Raw genomic sequence first — 20,345 nt, 5'->3', positions numbered from 1 at the left:
AGCAAAAATTTTTTCAATCTCCTGTTTTGATATTGTTACACTGCAGAAAATATTTTCCAGTATTTTCAACTCTTATGAATACCTTACCTCACACAAATATAATAGATTTTATATATATATATATATATATATATATATATATATATATATATATATAAAATCTATTATATATATATTCACACTCTCACACAGACATACATCTTTAACGCTACAATAAATATATCTGTTATTCATCTAATACGGTTGTGGTCTTTCATTACTGGTCATCTATGTTATCGTCGCATAACATATCATATACACCACCTCTGTCATCATCAGCAACTACTCTCTCTAGTACTTCTTATTGCATGTTTTTTCCTATTTTCATTTTCTTAAATACTTTGCTCTCCCATCTATCCACTTTGCATATTTATATGTTATGCCTAGCAGAGTGTCTGCTTCAAGACGGAGACCAGTATCAGTTAATGCAGGATGAAGTATTTAATTTGAAAAGTAAGTTTTGGCTGAAAGTGCATTTTAACTAATACAGGCTCAATCCTTAATCAATCTTTATCCTGTACAGTGATGGGATCTCTTGCTTTCTACAGAATTAACTACCAGCCTCCTTTTTTTTTTTTTAATATAAATTTTAAATGGACATTGTTACTGAGAAAAAACAATGCTAGGAACATTGTTGATATTGGGGAATAAATTTCAGTTGAAGGGTAATTAGTCTGTAGTAAAATGAACCCAGAACTAAAGGCTTAATATTAAGGGACTTATTTCTTGGTCACATGGTCCATTATGCCCTTCAGCTTGGATGAAACTAGGATATTTAATGTTTAGTTTTAGTTTAATTCTGATTGAGTAGATCTACAACCCAAGAAATTCCAGTCCAGAGACTGCATTGTCTAGTGTTATTATTAAGGCAGTAAGCTGGTAGAATCGTTAGCATGCCAGGATAAATGTATTTTGTCTGTCTTTACGTTCTGAGTTCAAATTCAGCCGAGGTCGACTTTGCCTTTCATCCTTTCAGGGTTGATAAAATAAGTACCAGTTGAGTACTGGGATCTATGTAATCGAATATCCTCCTCCCTCAAAATTTCAGGCCTTGTGCCAATAGTAGAAAGGATTCGTGTGACTGGCCCTCATGCCAGTGGCACATAAAAGCACCTACTACACTCTTGGAGTGGTTGGCGTTAGGAAGGGCATGCAGCTGTAGAAACTCTGCCAGATCAAATTGGAGCTTGGTGCAGCCATCTGGTTCACCAGTCCTCAGTCAAATTGTCCAACCCATGCCAGCATGGAAAGCGGACGTTAAACGATGATGATGATGGATAATAATGATAAGGTAGTAGCTTTGATTTGAAGGAGACTCCACTGCTATTTCGATGCGGTTGAATGCCTGCAGGGGCCACCTTTATTGGCTTGTGACAGGACATAGTTGATAGTTAGGACAGACTGTAGGTGATGATAGATAAAAGTGTGAAGGTCTTTCTTTTCTGAAAGACTATTTGTAACAAAGCGAAAGCAGCAGAAAATATTTGTACAAGAAAACTGAATGTTTATTTTATTTGCCTGCTGTCTCTTGCGATTGGTAGAAAACGCTGTTTGAGATGTTGTTTCTACATTTCTGTTGTACAACTAACATGAAAAAAAAAAAAAAGAACATGCTATTTCAAACTATTTTGAAATGATAAAGGATTGATAGTCTTCTATTTTTTATATTATCATCATTGTTTTAATGTCCACTTTACTATGCTCGCATAAATTGGGGGAAATTTGTTGAGGCAGGTTTTCTATGGCCAGATGCCCTTCTTGTTGCCAAACTTCACCAGTTTCCAAGTAAGGCCAGAAGATTGGGAATGAAAGACACTTATGTATGAGGGTGACACTTGTTTTACGAATGTCAAGACAAGGAGACAAAAACTCTCTCCCACACATATACACACACACACACACATTCATTCTCAAATTATTATTTAGTAGGCTGATGTAATCTAAAGAGTGAGGGATTTGCCCAAAACATTATAAGGACCCTGAAGACTAGAGCATGAGGACTACTGGATGATATAATTTAAGGGTTCGATTTACCAGGTCTTTAAAAAGTTCTTTTATTATCTAAGTTATTATCAACTATGTCCGTTAATTTCTTAAAAACTAGTTTAGGTCATTGTTATCAGTTATTGGCTTCTTTCATTTATGATGAATTTTCTGATTAAAATTTAGCTGTATTAATTAGAATGACAAAATTATTTCTCTTAGTGCTGTTATATTGTGTCAAACGTCGGCTTTTGAATTAAGATTTGCGTTTTCATTCCCTGCTAATCTGCACTTTCTTTTGCCTGTAAATATGTTTTTAACTCTTAGTACTTATTGTATTATTTAATCAGTTCCGACAGGTAGATGGTTGCAGAGCTTATTTCGCCAGGATTGGAGCCTGAGCTTTTTTTTTTTTTTTAGAGTTCTTTAGATTGCTTTCATTTCTGCACTAATGCTCTTAGGAAGCCGTACACACTACAGCTTTCCATTATTTCACCTGTAAATTTTGAGTTGCAAGCTTATGTAATGAATTATTAATGTATCGACTAAAGGTGAGATGGAATAAGAATTCCATTGATTTTTTTTTTTTTACATTGTTGTTTGAAAATTTTCGTAACACTGTTTATTCAAATGCCTTTAAATTATTTGTAGGGTTACATTCTGGGATAATTGTTTTTATTTTCTATTCTTCAATGAATCTACTGTCTTCAACAAACTGTGAAATAAATATTCATATTAAATATTTTACACATTAATTAGAGTATCTTATCTTTACTTTCATGTGTGTCATTATTATCACCACTGTTGAATGATTTTTTTGTCAGCTGCTGATACATTTGCTTTTAAATGCATTATGTCCATAAGAGGTATTGTCACCAGACAAATACTGCAGTTATTTTGCCTTTTTGTGATGTATTTGCATTAAGTACGATACTTAGATAGCTGTTTTAATCTAATACTGCTTCTGTTGCATGTAACAAATTATTATTATCTTTATCATTAAGGCTGTGAGCTGGCAGAATCATTAGCGTTCCAGGCAAAATGCTTAAAGGCATTTCATTCGTCTTTGCATTCTAAGTTCAAATGCCACCAGGCTCAACTTTGCCTTTCATCCTTTTGGGGTTGATTTGACTTTAGCCCCTCCCCAAAAATTGCTGGCCTTGAGCCAAAATTTGAAATCATTATTATCTTTATTGTTTATAGTTTGAAATAAAATATATGAAGTTGGGTTTAACACAAGAATTTGGTACATTTTGAAAAACCTACTTGAAAGTGCCCTTGGCTAACAAAGATGTTGAAAGTTTAACAAATGATGTGCGAGAGTACCTTCTCAATATTTACAGATTCTTATCTTTTGGTTTTCTGGAACATACCTGTGTCTATTTGTTTTGTTAGGTCAAAGGCAGTGAGGTGGCAGAATCATTAACATCTTGGACAAAATACCTATTGGTATTTCCTCCTACTCATTTATTACATTCTGAGTTTAAATTCCGCTGAAGCCAATGAATAAAGTACCAGTCAAGTACTGGGGGTCGAAGTAATTGACCACCTCTTCCCTGTTTCCCAGTAGTCCTTCTGCCTACAGTAGAAAAAAATTCTTTCTTTTATTTGTTGCACTCCTCTGTTGCTGAGGTATCATCGTTATTGTCTTCTGAGGGAGCTTCATGGTATTGGTGTTACATTTGTTTTACTACTCTTGTCTGTGTATACTTGTGTGTATAACATTTATAAATATATATATATATATATATATATATATATATATATAGTCCACTCTAACACTCATATATATATATATATATATATATATATATATATATATATATATATATAGTCCACTCTAATGCTTTGAGCTATATATATATATATATATATATATATATATATATATAAAATAATAATAAGGTAGTCACAATGTTGAATGATTATATTTTTTTATTCACATCTTATTTACATTTTTAGTGCTTTCTTCCGATAACAGAAGAAAGTGCTAAAAATGTAAATATGATGTGAATAAATAAATAAAAAGATATATATAATCATCCAACATTCTGACTACATTCTAAATATACTATATCTGTACATCACTTCAAAAACTCTGTCTATGTGTATACACATACACTCACATATATATAAGCCATTTCTTAACAACAGCCACTCTGTGGAGTAGTAGGTGTTAAGAAGGGTATCCAGCTGTAAAAACCCTGCCAAAACAGACCCAGTAGTCTGGGGGTAGTCTTCTACCTGGTTGGCTCCTATCAACTGTCCTACCCATGCATGCATGGAAGATGGACGCTAAACAATGATGATAATATATATATATATATTTGTTAACCCCAACTCATCTCTGGTCAGTTGTTGTTGTTGTTGTTAAACTGAATAAAAATAATGATTTGGTTAAATTTTTGCATAACAAACCATTTCCTATGTACAATCGTCATCTTCTATCCCCCATACTTTCAGCATTGACACATTTAAAAGATAACTATAATGTAAATATCATACTTTGACAGTGTCAACCTTTATAGCTTAGGGCTGTGATTATGATGATGACATGTGAACAATGCAAATATTCTGTTTAGTGAATAGAATTTACTCTTGTTTTTTGTTTTTTTTTCAGCACTAAACATTTCAACTACTTACTTTTTTTTTTTTCTGTCTTCCGTTTCAGTTTGTATATTTTAACCAGTCTGGAGTTGAGATAAAATATGTTAGACTAATATTTTCATTTATTTAAGAAATATGAAAAGAAAAAAAAAAGAATAGAAGGAAAAAGAAATTGGTAGTATTAATTATTGTCTTTCTTTTTATATTTAGATCAATTAGAAGTTGAGAAGTCTAAGCACAAAGAAACATTTGACGAACTAATTGAAAAGAAACGTAAGTGATGTTTTTTTTTTCTTGTAATGATAACATATTGCATTATTATTATTATTAAGTGGCATGCTGGACAAAATCTTTAGCAGTATTTTGCTTGTTGCTGTGTTCTGAGTTGAAATTCCACCAAGGTCAACTTTGCCTTTCATCCTTTCAGCGTCGATAAATTAAGTACCAGTAAAACACTGGGGGTGATGTAATTGATTGGTCCCCTCCCACCTAATCCGAGGCCTTGTGCCTCTAGTGGAAAGGATTATTATTATTATGCTGGTATCATGTAAAAAGCACTGGTGATGGTGCCATGTAGAAAGTGCTGGTGCCATTTAAAAAGCACCAGTGGTGGTGCCATGTAAGAAGCACCCAGTATAATCTGTACAGTGGTTGGCAGGAGGGAAGGCATCCAGTTAGAGAAACTAAGCCAAAACAAACTATGGAACCTGGTATGGCCCTTGGACTTGCCAGCTCTTGTCAAGCCATCTGACTGATGCCAGCATGGCAAACAGGCATTAAATGATGATGAAGGTTCTGTTGTCACTCAAATGTTCAGAAAAACTGAGATAATGAAGAAAAGCAGCACAGCTTTAGACTTACTTGCTGCAAGTGAGAGATGATAAAAGTTTCTTGGTCCTATGCCTAAGGTACAGAGTTCTAGGTTAAGTTTATTCATTTGGCAATTTCAATTCCTTGATTTTTTTTTTTTTGTATATTTGGATTTAATTTAAATTTATAGCCTTATTTAATATTAGTTTAATTTGTTTTTACACTCTCGGAGTGGTTGGCGTTAGGAAGGGCATCCAGTTGTAGAAACTCTGCCAAATCAGATTGGAGCCTGGTGTAGCCATCTGGTTCGCCAGTCCTCAGTCAAATCGTCCAACCCATGCTAGCATGGAAAGCAGACATTAAACAATGATGATGATGTGAGATTATGATAGAATGGTTAATATCAGAATCGGTTGAGAAACAAATGAAATGCCTTGTGGTATTTAGCTAAGGTCTCTTCATTTCCTGAGTTTGAATCCTATGGGAGCTGAATTTGCCTTTCATCTTTCTGTGCCTAATCAACTAAGAACCAGACAAGTACTAGCATTGATTGATTTAATAGATTATACCATATCTTATCAAAATTTGTGCCTCTGTGTCAAGGTTAAAAATCATTAATTAATGTAACTATCTGTTATATTTGTTGAGATTGAATTAAATATTAAGACTCGTATACATATATATCTTATATAGGATTGCTGCAGGAGGCGCTCCAAAGTGCTAAACAGAGCCGTAATGAAGCAGAACAATTGAAGAGTAAGTGCTGAATTTTCTCTGCATTTGTTGATTTTCTTCAAGCAAAGAATAATTTACGAATATTTAATCATTTAAAATTCTATATTTCATGATTTACATCTCGAATGTTTAATGATTTAACATTTAAACATGTTTTATGGAGTTAAAATTTTGATACAGATCGACTATTGTAGTGTTTTTGAGTTGCTGTTTTCACATTTTTAATTCAGAATTTAATTTCAATGATGCATTAATTTAAATTATAAATTTACCTTAATAAGGCAGTTAATTTAATTTAATTTAAATTTCTAATTGAGAATTTTGTTCCATATCAAAATTTTTGAGATGAGTTTTTACAGTAATATTGAACTTGAAAGCATATAAGATGTACTTTTTTTTTTTATATCAAAATTAATCTTTAAAAAAACAAAATTACTCCAGGTCCTCTATGCAAAGTTGGGCCTTTGTAACTAAAAAACAATTTTTGGGGGAATGTGCACTGTTGAAATGTGTCTAATATACCCATGCATCTTTTATGCTATCAGATACGGTAAAATTGTCAATGTTAGTAACTTTACAAAAACACAAATGGTGATTATTCATCCAGGAAATATAGACTGCTATTGCTATTGAAAACAAATTGTAATTATGGTTTTTCATTATTTTTTGTTATTAATCTTTTTATGTTATTTTTTTAATTTAATTAGACAAAGTGAAGACATTACAAGATGAAATAGACTCTGATAAAAACACTCGTCAACGAGATTCTCCTCATGTTAAGAGCTCACATGAATCTACGCACAGACCCACAGCTAAAAACAAAAGTAATTATTATTGTTATTATTATGAAGGTGGTGAGCTGGCAGAATTATTAGCCCGCCAGATGAAATGCTTAGCGGTATTTTGCCTGTCACTATGTTCTGAGTTCAAATTCCACCGAGGTCAATTTTACCTCTCATCGTTTCGGGGGTCAATAAAATAAGTACCAGTTGAACCCTTTGGTTGATGTAATTGATTCATCTTCTCCCCCAAAATTGCTGCCCTTGTGGCAAAATTTGAGACCATTATTATTATGTATTTTATTTTGCATACTATCTTGAATAGTAAAACAGAAAAGAGAGTTAACATTGGAGTATTTTAGAAATAGCTTTGAATATTAATTACCAAGTGAAACGCTATGTTTTACCGAAATAATACAAACAGCCCTGTTATTGTTGGTGGTGGTGGTGGCAGATGAAACACTGGCTGCTTCAAGATTTTCAAATAGATATTGGAAACGAATCCTAGAGTTGGCTGAAACAGCATGAAATAAGTTGTCTTGCTGAAGGACACAATGTGCAGTCAGGAATTGAACTTGTGACCTTGCAATTGCGAGCTGAATACTCAAACCACTTAGCCACGTTTCCATGACCTTGTACTTAGATCAGAAGTATGTATTAAGGTGGCATGCTGGCAGAATCATTACAGTTTTGGAATAAATATCTTTATATATTTCTTCCAGCTCTTTACATTCTGAGTTCAGATCCAGCCTAGGTCATTTTTGCCTTTAATCCCTCAGGGACTGATAAAGTAAGGTACCATTTAAGTGCTGGGGTTGAGAGCTCTTCCTTCAAAATTACTAGCTGTGTCACAAAAAAAAAAAAAAAAAAAAAAAAGCATTGGTGCTGGTGTCACATAAAAAGCACTAGTGCCATGTAAAAAGTTACGGTGATGGTGCCACATAAAAAGCAATGCTGGTCCTGGCGCCATGAAAAAGGACACTGGTGCTGCATAAAAAGCACACACTATACTCTGTAAAGTAGTTGGCATTTAGAAAGACATTCAGCCTGTTGCACCCCCCTTGTTTTTCCCTCTCCTGTCAAGCCATCCAACCCATGCCAGCATTGAAAACAAACCTTAAATGATGATAATGATGATTTATAATATTTTTGAAACAATTTCTTAAAAATAATATTTTTCTTACCCTTTTTTTACCAGGTGAATTGAACTCCCTAAAAGAGGAATGTACAAACCTTAGAAAGCGAATACATGCTATTGAAACAGAGATGAAGTTGTAAGTAGAGATCATAATGTAAAAACAGACCCAACCTTTTTGTATGTCACGTTTATATTATGATGTAAAATATGTTAGTTTAAGAGCTTGAATAGTTCTCGATAAACAACTGTCAGCTCCATTGTTATGCTTTATATGTAGCTAAATGATTAAGTATTACCTGTTAATTACACATTGCTGGATTAAGTGCTTAACTATTATAATTTTTGTGTAGTCATATAGGCATGCACTCAATATATAATATAAAAATATTGATTTGATATAATTCCTTGGTTTCAATTAGAAAATACAGTGAAAGCACTTCCTTGTATAATTCATTTCATTCTTTAGACATTTCCTCTAGAAATGTGATTATATTTATATCTTGGGTTCAAACCTATGAAGTTGTATGGAAAATTATGATCCAATGAGTAGCTTGTATATATTCCTACAGATTTTTTTTCTGTGAAGATAACGCTGTAAGTACGGATGCTCTTCAGAAAATGGAAGGGGCACTACTCTTATTTGTCAGATTATAGCAGTTGTACATGGGTTATCTCCCGCCTCGTTTTTTTTTTTTTGAACGCGATTTGTAAGGGGAAATCAGTGAAAGTGGTAGTATGAATGTAGGAATAGGGAGCAGAGAAAATTGTAGGGCAAGGGAAATAAACTAATGTAAAGGATTTTATTTATATATGAGATTTAGTTTTGATGAAATGCTCAAGACAACGTTGTAGTGGAGAACTGTAGGGTGTGGTAGATATATTTATTTTAATTTTTTTTTTTTTTTTTGTTAATCACGGTGCCAGCATTAGTGAGGTTATTTAAACACTTGCAAGACAAGACCTGCCTCAGTTGAGTGGAGTATAGTATTGTAGTGAAAGCATGATAGAGGGACAGGATAAGTGTCTTGTTGAAGAGATGAATACATGGCTTCCCTCGAGAGAGAGAGAGTGTGTGAGAAAGAGATGATGAGGACATACCCTCAAGGTACAAGTTAAATATAAGAGAATATGATTCATTTTCATAACGATCAGTGTTTCTGTTTGGTTCTGAAATGACTTGATGTTATCACAAGTTTTCACTGTATTTTCTGCATCCAGCTAGATTTTATAGTTTCTATAGAAAAATTATGCAGAAAGCAGGACAGAATTTTTGTATTGGTGAATTGTGCATTTTTTCTTTTTTGTTTTCTTTTTTGGTCATTTCATTTTCATTTTCATTTTATGTCTTCTTTTAACCGTTTGTATATATTTATTCTGAAAATGTGTTTTTATTTAAAAAAATAAATAAATGAATGAATAAACGAAAGAGAATCTGGGAAAACTTGAACGATTAATGTTGATTTTGTAGATCAAGGAAAGAAAATTTACAACTGTCATCTGATTACAACAAACTGCAAGATTCCCACCGAGAACTTGAAGCTTTGAAGGTCAAACTGGAACACAAAGCAATTCTTTGGAAATCTAATATGACAGATGCCCAAAAAGAGGCTGAACAAGCTAAACAGGAGGTGAGCGTGAATCCAGCCATGACAAGTCTTTCTCCTATTCCTCCTACTACTACTACTACCATCACTACAACTACTATTTCGTCTCCTAGCTGCTCTGCTTATACTACTACTACTTCTACTACAACAACAACCACAACAACTACTGCTGCTACTACTGCTGCTGCTGCTGCTGTCACTGCTGTTTCAGGAAAACTTGACCAGCAGGGCATTGGCCATTCTCCAGACAGGTTAAGCAGTGACCAGTTACCAGCTCAGGTACCACAGCTACACTACACACTGCATGAACTCCACTGATTCCTACTACTACTATTATTATTACTACTACTACTACTACTATTCTCTCACTACACTCTCACCTGCTTCAAGTGTTTTTTTTTCTCTTCTCTTTCTTCATCTTAACGAACCTCTCCTGACATAATATTGCAGCATCCTGCCATCTAGCTCCAAACCTTCACACTGTGTCTTGTTAAACAAAAATGTTGCTTCCAATCATCACTAAGACATCCAAACTATTTAAAGACTGACCCTGACCAGGCACAGTGACCGTAAGGTCAAGGTGCTGGACTACTGAACAGATTGACTAGAGTTCAAACCATCATAAAGTTGCAATTATAGTCTCATACATAGGTGTCAGACATTTACCTAACCTGACAATGGTTCATATCCTGTTTACTACTTAGTTTGTTGCTGAAGGTACTTAATTGCTCTTGCTGGTTCAGTCTACTTAGCTGTATGCAGGTACCACATACAATAAGGTCAGTTCACAACTGTAAGAAGCAGGAGCACTGTATCTTTACCAACAGCTTTATTAGTTTGCTGGGACTGAGGTCAAGGGTTCTTGTGAACCAAATCAAGGTGCCAGAGATACCATTTTCTGCACTGAAACCAGATTGTCCATCATTATTTCGGTCCAGTTTTGCCCTAGTATGTTGGCCCTCTATGTCTCTAATTGTGGTCTGTTGCTGTTCGGTTGCTTGTTAACCTTCATAAACAGGCTCATTATCAGATATAAGTTCAGCTGTGACCATCTTGTCTTTTTGTTTTTTCCTTTGGTCATTGTATATCTCAGATTACATTACCAATTATGTTTTGTTAAAATGACAGTGTGATTCGAGGGAGATTTGTCAGTTGTTTCTAGCTATCTAGAGGTGTGCGATGACTCTCTCTCACACATGCGCTCATGCGCACATGCACACACATACACACAAAAACTGAAATCCATTGTAGTTATCTGATGAGGAGAAGAAAAGATAACTACAACCATTAGTTGCACAGTTTGATTTTTTTTTTTTTTTTTTTTGTAATCCTTTGATGTCTCAGTCTGCTAGGCTGACAGAAAGGTTTTACTCATACTTCATGGTCAAGTGGTGTTAGCAGTAGGAAGGATATTTAGCTGTATAAATACAGTTGTTTTACTAATTAGTAAATGTACAAATCATAAAAGAAAAACATTCCTCCTATAAAAATTGTCATCGTTTAACGTCTGCTTTCCATGGGTTGGACAACACATTAAAGAATATCACATAGTGATAATAATTGTTTTTGACTTGAGCACAAGGCCAGCGATTCTTGACTGGTGCTTATTTTATTGACTTTGGTAGGATTTGAACTTAAAATGTGGAGAGCCATAAGATATACCACAAGGTATTTTCCCCCAATGCTCTAACAATCCCGTTAACTTACCAACTTAATAATAATCCTTTCTACTATAAGCACAAGGCCGGGAATTTGTGGGAGGGGAATAGTCAATTACATTGACCCCAGTACTCAACTGGTACTTATTTTATTGACCCTGAGAGGATGAAAGGCATAGTTGACTGTGGTTTAGTTTTGAACTCAGAGCATATGGATGAAATGCTGCTGAGTATTTTGCCTGGTGTGCTAATGATTCTACTAGGTTGCCGCCTTGACTCGAGTAGATGTTGCATGTTATTTACGCCATCACTCTGCTGAATTTGTCTGTCCATTATTCTGATGATAATATATATAATAGATACAGTAAGATCTTAATATTAGCTGAATTTGGTGTAGAATTAGATATTTAATGTCTGTTTGGTTGACAAGAAACTTATTTATAAGAAAACCAGATGCTCTTAAAGCAGTAACCAATTTTGTCACTAGTTGACAGCATTTTTGAATTTCTATTATACATCAAACTCTTGAGAAGACCCAAATCTGACATATAAACATGCCATTCTACTAATTACACCAAACATCCATACTGCTGCATTTATAATTTAGTTAGACTTTGAACCTCATCTTTAATGATGAAAAGTGTTTTATTAATTACGTCTTTACATTGACTAGATTGATTCTATCTCTGATTGTCGTATGGTGTCTTATCCCTGTTCACAATTTGAGATCAAAATGATTGCAACGTTGTGTAGGATGTGAACATTAAAACATTTTTGTCTTATGTCAAAAGATGTAGAGTAATAGTCCATATAATCATATAATTAACAATGTGTCTCAGACATTTTAACCTGTTCTACTAACTAGACACAAACATTATCATTGAAAGAGTGAGTTTGTCAAAGAAAAAGTTGAGCAGCACTAGAAAAAAAAAAAAAGAAAAAGAAATTGTATTAATGCTTCAATGAAATGTTGACTTTTCAGGATTTTGAACTCCTGATGATTGTTTCTGTTTGTTTATCTATCTATCTGTTCATTCTGTTTTGTGGAGCTTTTGGAGTTTGATCTTTTTCATTTTTTTTCTTTTTATTTTGGTGGGTGGGATTTGTGTGTTGGCTGTTTGCTGCGTGTGGTCCTTTTTTTTTTCTTATAAAGTGCAGCTAATGCATGTGCATCATCTCATTACTGAGGCATAATTTCTCGCTTATTAAATATTGTCTCTACTTTTCTACAACAGCGTCAGTCCTTACCAGCCAGTTGCTTTATCAACCCTTCATCTACCTACCCCACTTTTCTGCATTTTTCTTGACTATTTTGAAAGTTGTTTTTATGCTGTGTTCTTGTTGTTTATATATATATATATATATATTAGTAATTTGCTTGTTCTATAATGAAAATTTGTGACACATCAATGTGATTTTAAAAATTCAAGAAAAGAGAAAACTTAATTGTATGTTGTGTGTTGATCAAGCTATCAGATATTCTGCATCACTAGTCACAATGCACTTCCTTGCATTGTTGTAGCTTTTGAATGATGCTATCCTACTGGCTAGGCAGGCAGGCTGGTTGGCCAATTTCATCCCCCTGAACAGAACACAAATCTGTTGCAGAGAGGGTTCCCCATTTACAGCTGGAGCAATGTGGAATGAAGTGTTTTGCTCAAGACCACAATGCACTGACAGGTCTGCTAATTTAAACCGGCCATATCTGGCCAAAATATTGTACCTGTTTTATGTCAGACTGGTCAGATCCAGCCTCTCACACCCACACGGCAATGTCATACTAAAAATAAATAACACCTTCGAAATCTCAAAGCTATGAGATAACACAGGATTAATTTCATAAAATGTGAATATGTAAGTATGTTTGACAAAGTAATCTGAATGCTAAAGGGTTAAACCATGATCTTGTGATTGTGAATGCAACACACTAACCACTGGGCTATTTTCTCTTTGTGTGCGTGAGAGAGAGAGAGTTCAGTTGGTCTCCTTGTTTTTATATGAGTATCTTGGCATTATATACAAGTTGTAACGAGCAAAGATTTAGTGAAATTAGGTCTATCCTTATGCAAACTGTATGTGTTTCATACAAAGAGGGGAAACAATCAGTGGAACAAATGTGACTATGACTTTGAAGTTTCAAACAATACTCTTGTTTAAGAATAATAAATTTTTACTCTACAAGAGTACAGAGTAACCCATCAGATTAGTGTAAAATTGTTTTTATTATAACTGAACATAAAAACAAACATTAGCATATATTTATATATATTTGTTCCATTATCTTAAATAATGGGAATATGTTACAACTGCTTGTGTATGTGTGTAGTTTTAATTCATTAGGCCTCTTTCCTTATATTTTAGTATGTCTTGGCATGGTGTACACTATACAGAGTTATATTGTGTGAAGATTTAGTGAAACTAGGTCTTTAGTTATGATTATGCTGGCTGTGTATGTGTGTCTATATATATATATATATATATATATATATATATTCTTTTACATGTTACTGATTTCAGTCATTGGACTGCAGCCATGCTGGGACACTACCTTTAGTCAATCAGATTAACCTCAAGTTAGGAGGGGGGGGGGCATTGCCAAACTGACACCGATTGTTATTTGGTGTGACAAACACAAAAATGTGAACACGTACACACACACATGCAATGGGCTTTTTGTATAGTTTTTATCTACCAAATCCACTCAAGGCTTTGGTCTGTCCAGGGCTATAGTAGAAGACACCATGCCTGTAGTACCATGCAGTGGGACTGAACCCTGAATCTACGTGGCTGAGAAGGAAGCTTCTTAAGCATACAGCCATGCCTGTTCTTCTGTGTGTGTGTGTGTGTGTGTGTGAGACTCCTTTAGTTGTTAGTCTGTGGTCATGTTGGGGCACCACTTTGAAGGATTTTAGTTTATATCGAACCTGGTACTTGAGTGATCACTATTTGCTGCACCACTAAGTATAGGTCATAAACACATACAATTTCTTTTTAAAGTGGTGTCAACATTAGGACAGGCACCCAAATATACTCTGTGTGTGTGTGTGTGTGTACATGATAGATTCTCCCATTGAAGATGGCATATGAGAGTTCAGCTTTTGCCAAACGGCCTGTACAAATGATTTTTATTATAGTGATCAAATGTATATGCTGTACATTAGCTCCTCACTCCCTCCATCAAATTGGTGATGCCTGAACAGGTGCACTGTGTACCACATGTCAGTGTTGAAGTGATTGCAGAGCAATGTGAGATGAAGTGTTTTGCTCAAGAAAACAATGCACCACCCAGTCCAGGAATTGAAACCATATATGTGTGTGTGTGTGTGTATATATATATATATATATATATATATATAAATGAAAATAAATGATGGGCTTTCACACAAGGCTTTGGTCAACTTCAGAATATAGTGGAAGATTCTTGCTCAAGGTGTCATGCAGTGGGTTCAGACCAAAACCCATGTAGGTACTGGATGTACTTCTTGACCCCAACACTAAGGAGGAAAGGTGGCACCTACATTCCTTTTCAAGGTGTCCCTGACTGTTGGTAGGAAATTATCAAGTCAGGCCTGAATGCTTATCACAGAGTGAGGTTCATGAAAGGCATCTAAGCGCCAGGTGGTGGGGTACCACTAATGGTTTCATCTTCATACAGTAACTATTTAGTTGTTGTTGTTGCTTACCCTCAGGTCCACTTTGATGGAGTAGACCTGTGATCAGAGCTGAATTGCTTATGATTACTTTAAGTTAAAGGTGGAAAGCTGGCAGAATTGTTCGCATGCTGGACAAAATGCTTAGTGGCATTTCGTCTGTACTTACATTCTGAGTTCAAATTCTGTTGAGGACAGCTTTACCTTTCATCCTTTCAAGGTTGATAAAATGAATACCATTTGAGCTCTGCAGTTGATGTAATCTTTCCCCCATCCCCCAAAATTGCTGATCTTATGCCAAAATTTGAAACTATAATTACTTAAATAATTGTGTCCCATTTCACCTTTTTTTTTGTAGCTGGTAGGGTGTGATGTGAGGGAGATTTAGTTGCTTTTTCTAACAGGCCCTAAATCAGTGTGGTGGAACCCATTCATTCTTTTCCAGATAGGACTGTTATAGTGTCAAACAAAATACATCTTGCATTTTATTTATTTATTTTTTTGTTTTTGTTAGTTTATTTTCCAAGTTCAAATTTTGCTGAGGTCAACTTCACCTTTCATCCTTCGTAGGTCAAATTCAAAGTACCATCAATTACCGGGAGTGGGTCAATGTAATCAAGTATTTCCTTTCCCTCACTACCCTAGGTTCTAGTCCTTGTGCCTATATTATACATCAATATTTGAACTAAACACAGAAATGATTTCACCATTGCATCTCAAGGCAGGAAGCTGGCAGTACCAGTTGTACACCAAGGTCAAAATAATCAACTTGCCCACTCTCCTCAAAATTACTGGCCCTGTGCCAAAATTAGAATATTTGAATTTAAACCCTGCAACTAATGAACTAAACATTTCACAAATCATACAGTGCTTCTGTTGTCATTACCCATTTATAATTGGCTTAACTGTACTATCCATGAGTTAAATTAACTTGACTTGTCCTCAGTACCAGGGACACAGCTTAAACTGTTCAGTCTACAACTGACTTGTCCAATTCTGACCATCACCTACACGCATACACACCGTTTACTGACTTTTGATTGAAATCTTGTTTGAAAATTCTCTTTAATGTAACTACTTTTAACATTACCATGTGTTGTTGTTCTTTTCAGACGGGGCAAACCAAAGATTTAGTGAGTGACCTTACTATGAAGTGCGATAAGTACACCGATGAAGTTCGCAGTCTTCGTGAAGAACTAAGCAGTATGCTGGAAGACTACCAATATCTCAGGGACAAAAGTAAATTGGTGAGTCTTATTTCTTATATCATCATCATGATTTAATATCTGCTGTCCATGGGTTGGACAGTTTGAGCAAAGCTGGTGGGCTGCATCAGGCTCCAGTCTGATTTGGCATGGTTTCTATGGCTTGATGCCCTTCCTAAAGCTAACCACCTTACAGAGCATGCTGGGTGCATCTACGTGACACCACATGGGCGCTTTTACATGGTGTTGCACAGGCACTTTTACTTGGCACTGAATAGCGTTTTGTTTTTATTTCTTCCATTATTTAAGCTGTTTGACACTCTTATTCCAAAGACCTCCATACACATGCCTCACATTCTTTGTTACCAACCTGGTCAAAACTATCTGTGTTAAACAGTTATTTAAGTTAAACCAGCAATCAAAATAAAGATGTAGGCTTTGAGTTTGTAAAAATCTGCCTTTGTATATAGTTGCATTCCAAACGCTAGCTCAATGTCTTTATTGTTTCAGTCATTGGACTGTAGTCATGTTAGGACATCACCATTACGGGTTTAGTTGAACAAATAGAAACAAGTACTTGTTTTTTTTTGTTTTGTCTTTTTGAAGTCTGGTCCTCATACTTTGGTCTTTTTTGGCTGAAACTGCTTTGTTTTCATAAAAAAATTTTTTTTTTCATATCCCCATAACCTAGCAAACACCAGTTGTCAAGCAGTTTGAGTGGATAGACCCAGGTGCATGCATGCATGCAACAGACTTCTACACAATATCTGCCTACCAAATTCACTCCTAAGCAATTGATCAGCTCAAGGCTATAGTAGAAGACACTTACCCATGGTGTTGTTCTAATGGACTGAACCTGACACCATGTTGTTGCAAAGCTAGGTTTTTTTTTAACCTTACAGCTATACCTGTGCTTAGTATATCAATAAATAGAGAAAAAAATTACAGCTATTTTCAAAAAAAAAGATTAAATGATTACAGCTAAACAGCAACAGCAATCTTGTGCCCCACCTTTTCTCTCTCTTCTCTGAGACAATAATAAAACCTGCTGAGTTTTCTCAGATGTTAAGCTTTAAAATCATGGATGGTATTTTTCTGAGCAAAATCTGTATCCTTTTGTGGAACGACGACGACGATTCAAAGCCAGGAAATATTTGATGCAGCTCTCCAACTTGCCAGCCCATACCCAGCATAGAAGATACATTAAATGATGAGATATATATATAGAGATAGATAGATACATCATTATCCTTGTTTTAACATTAACTTTTCCTCTTGGCTAGACATGTTTTTATAGAAATGGGGTTTCTTTCAGTTTCCATCTAACAAGTCCACTCACACGGCTTTAGTCATCTTGGGACTATAATAGAATAGAAAACACTTGCTTAAAGTGCTACACAGTGGGACTGGAAATATCCCACATGTTTGAAAAATGAAATTCTTAATCACAATCATGCCTGTTCCCCCCCCCCACACACACACGAGAGGGTGCTGAAAAGTTCCTGGATTTGGGTAAAATAAAATACAGAATGATCAGATAATTATGATTTTATTCAACATGTTCCCCTCACAGATTCACACACATATTGCAGTGGTCCTTCAGTTTTTCTAATCCCTGTGAAAGAACTTGGAAAGTTGGGCCTCTAACCAGGCCTTTCACGATACCCTTAAAGCCAGGAACTTTTCAGCACCCCTCCGTATAACACACATGCACAATTCTTTAGGCTTCACTATCTTTCAACTACCCTACACCTGCTCAACCATTTCCCAGAAAGAATTTCATCTATGTTCTATGTTAAACTTTAAAAATTCTTTTTAATTCATGTGTATGAATGAAGAATTCAATATTCTGTGGAACTAGCTGGCATAGCATATAAGAAACAGTAGATATTTTTGTGCAGTTACATTGACCCTTCACTGACTTTGTTCTTTGTTCTCTTGCAGCTGTCATTCATCTCCAGCATTCCTCTGTTGATTCTGCTATTTGCGATCTTGTTAGCCTTTTACCCCACATTAGAAGAAATCACAGCAACCTCATCTGAACTAAATTGGCTCGACCCAGACACAGCAGCCTGATAATCTCAATTCTGCAGGGAGAGATTTAAGATTTAAATGAATCAAAACATCTAGAAAACACTTCGACTAGATTTTTGTTCCTCCCCGGTGGCCATTGGAATGACTGAAAGAAAGAAAGAAAGAAAAACAAGCAAACAAACAAATCAACAAATAAATAAATAAACCAACCAACCAACCAAGGACAATTGGATGTTATAGTTCACTGGTTTTATTTTATTTCAAACTACTAGTAACTACTGTATGTACCAAGATGACTTGTAAATTATTACTTCATTGAGAATGGCCTTAACACAGCTAGGAAGAGCTTTGACAAGTTCTCTCTCTTTCTCTCACTTCTTCTCTCTCTCTCTCTCTCTCTCTCTCTCTCTCTCTCTCATATATACATAAACGTCAAATAAACCAGAACTATTTCAACTGTAATAAAACCGAGTATCTTCTAAAATAACATCCTGTATGTCTGTGTATTTGATATCTGTGCAAATGTGCAGTCTACTCAGTGAACTGTTTGTGATTCTCACTCCCTCACTCTCACTCATTCTCTTTCAGTTTCTCTCTCATTCACTTACCCACCCATTCTTTCACTCACTCTCAAGGTGACCTCGTATATTTAACCTTTGTCTCTTTAGCTATTGAACTTTAAAGCTTATCTTTTTGTTGATGCATTTATGCCCTGTATCTGTCCATATATACATATCTGTATCTCTCTCTCACTAATATATATATATATATATATATATTTTTTTGTGAGTCATGGGCATTTATGCAGTAAAGCATATAATTGAATTACATTTCCTATGTGAGGACACATTAGCCATAATAATATATATTCAAAAGGAAGGACAGCAACTATATTTCCATCTGTTCTGTCATTTCGTGAGTGCAAAAATAAAGAATTGCTTACTCTACCAATGAACAATTTCACACACACACATATGAATATCTTGGGTGTAAGTTGTAATATCCTTGAATGCCCAGCTCAGCTAATTTCCAGCTTCTTTAGGGCACAGAAGGTGGAACAATCTGTTTCTTGGAAGAATCTACTTCATGCTTATTTTATTTTTGGCTCAGTCCCTTTACCAATTCTCTGCAAAAGGTATAAATAAACTACAATATACTTTTTTTAGGGTACCTGTACCAGCATCTCTAGATATGTGCATAGAATTTCTGAGAAATTACAGTTGTATAAGCAACTTATCCCAGACACTTATAGACATTATCTTTTAAACTGTTAGGTGATCTCAAGCCCACATATGCACACATGCATATGCACACATGCACATGCATGCATGCATATGCTTATTCTCTCTTTCTCATCATTACTAAACTGCTGGATCAACTGAGAAATCAGACCAGCTACCTTTCTCTCTTTGAAGGAACTGATCTATTCAAAGAATGATAGTTATATAGAGAGCTTTTTTGTTATCTTCCAGCCACAACCCCCCCCCCCCCCTAAATAGAAGAAATGTTGTCTGTCCTCCTTGGTTGAAATATTTTATATGACTTGCTAAAACAGGGACCATTTATTGCATTACATAAATTCAGATTCCTTTTGTTTTCACCTGAGCATCTCCAGTCTCGTTTACTCCTGCTAGGATTCTTCGATCCCCTATGTCTGTGACATTGTCATCTACTCTACCTGTTTCTATCAGGTGCTAACGATTGCTGTTTATCATGCTAATATATTTGCCTATAGTTGAGATGATATTACTAAGTCTCCATTTTCTTTTCTTTCTCTCTCTCTCCTCTTCTCTCTCTTGTATACATATATCTACAAATACATTTTCTTTGGACACATATACATGTATACTTACATGCATACATGCGTGTGTGTATGTATATATATATATATATATATATATATATATACATATATACATATATACATATATTTATTACTACACATGATTATATGTGCTTGTGCTGTATGTGTGTGTATATCAGTGGATATGTATATATGTATGCGTGTGTGTGTGTGTGTGTGTAACGATGTGTAATGTGAATCTGTGTGTATTTGTATATATTTATGTATTTGTATATACTGGTATATTTATGCATGCATAC

The 20,345-nt window shown here is 35.0% G+C and overlaps 1 protein-coding gene across 14 annotated transcripts in view; it reads left to right on the top strand.

Annotated features, from left to right (window-relative positions):
* LOC106869515 (uncharacterized) overlaps positions 1-19,733 on the top strand; it is a 185,206-nt gene extending 165,473 nt beyond the window's left edge. For 5 of the 14 annotated variants that reach the window (XM_089363416.1, XM_089363412.1, XM_089363413.1 and 2 more), the window contains 8 exons: positions 430-492; positions 4,840-4,902; positions 6,133-6,195; positions 6,882-6,998; positions 8,152-8,227; positions 9,560-9,974; positions 16,116-16,250; positions 18,153-18,510. In XM_089363416.1, the coding sequence (XP_089219542.1) occupies positions 430-492; positions 4,840-4,902; positions 6,133-6,195; positions 6,882-6,998; positions 8,152-8,227; positions 9,560-9,974; positions 16,116-16,250; positions 18,153-18,284 (1,064 nt within the window). In that variant the 3' untranslated portion in view covers positions 18,285-18,510. Of the gene's footprint in view, positions 1-429; positions 493-4,839; positions 4,903-6,132; positions 6,196-6,881; positions 6,999-8,151; positions 8,228-9,559; positions 9,975-16,115; positions 16,251-18,152 lie in introns of all 14 variants that reach the window. The other 9 variants (XM_089363417.1, XM_089363414.1, XM_089363418.1 and 6 more) reach the window with 4 other exon arrangements.
* The last annotated feature ends 612 nt before the right edge of the window (positions 19,734-20,345 follow it).

Source organism: Octopus bimaculoides, chromosome 15 (assembly GCF_046866305.1).
Source record: "Octopus bimaculoides isolate indiv1 chromosome 15, ASM4686630v1, whole genome shotgun sequence".
Lineage (NCBI taxonomy): Eukaryota > Metazoa > Mollusca > Cephalopoda > Octopoda > Octopodidae > Octopus > Octopus bimaculoides.
The sequence above is the reverse complement of the archived record's forward strand: the minus strand, read 5'-3'. Positions and strand labels throughout refer to the sequence as shown.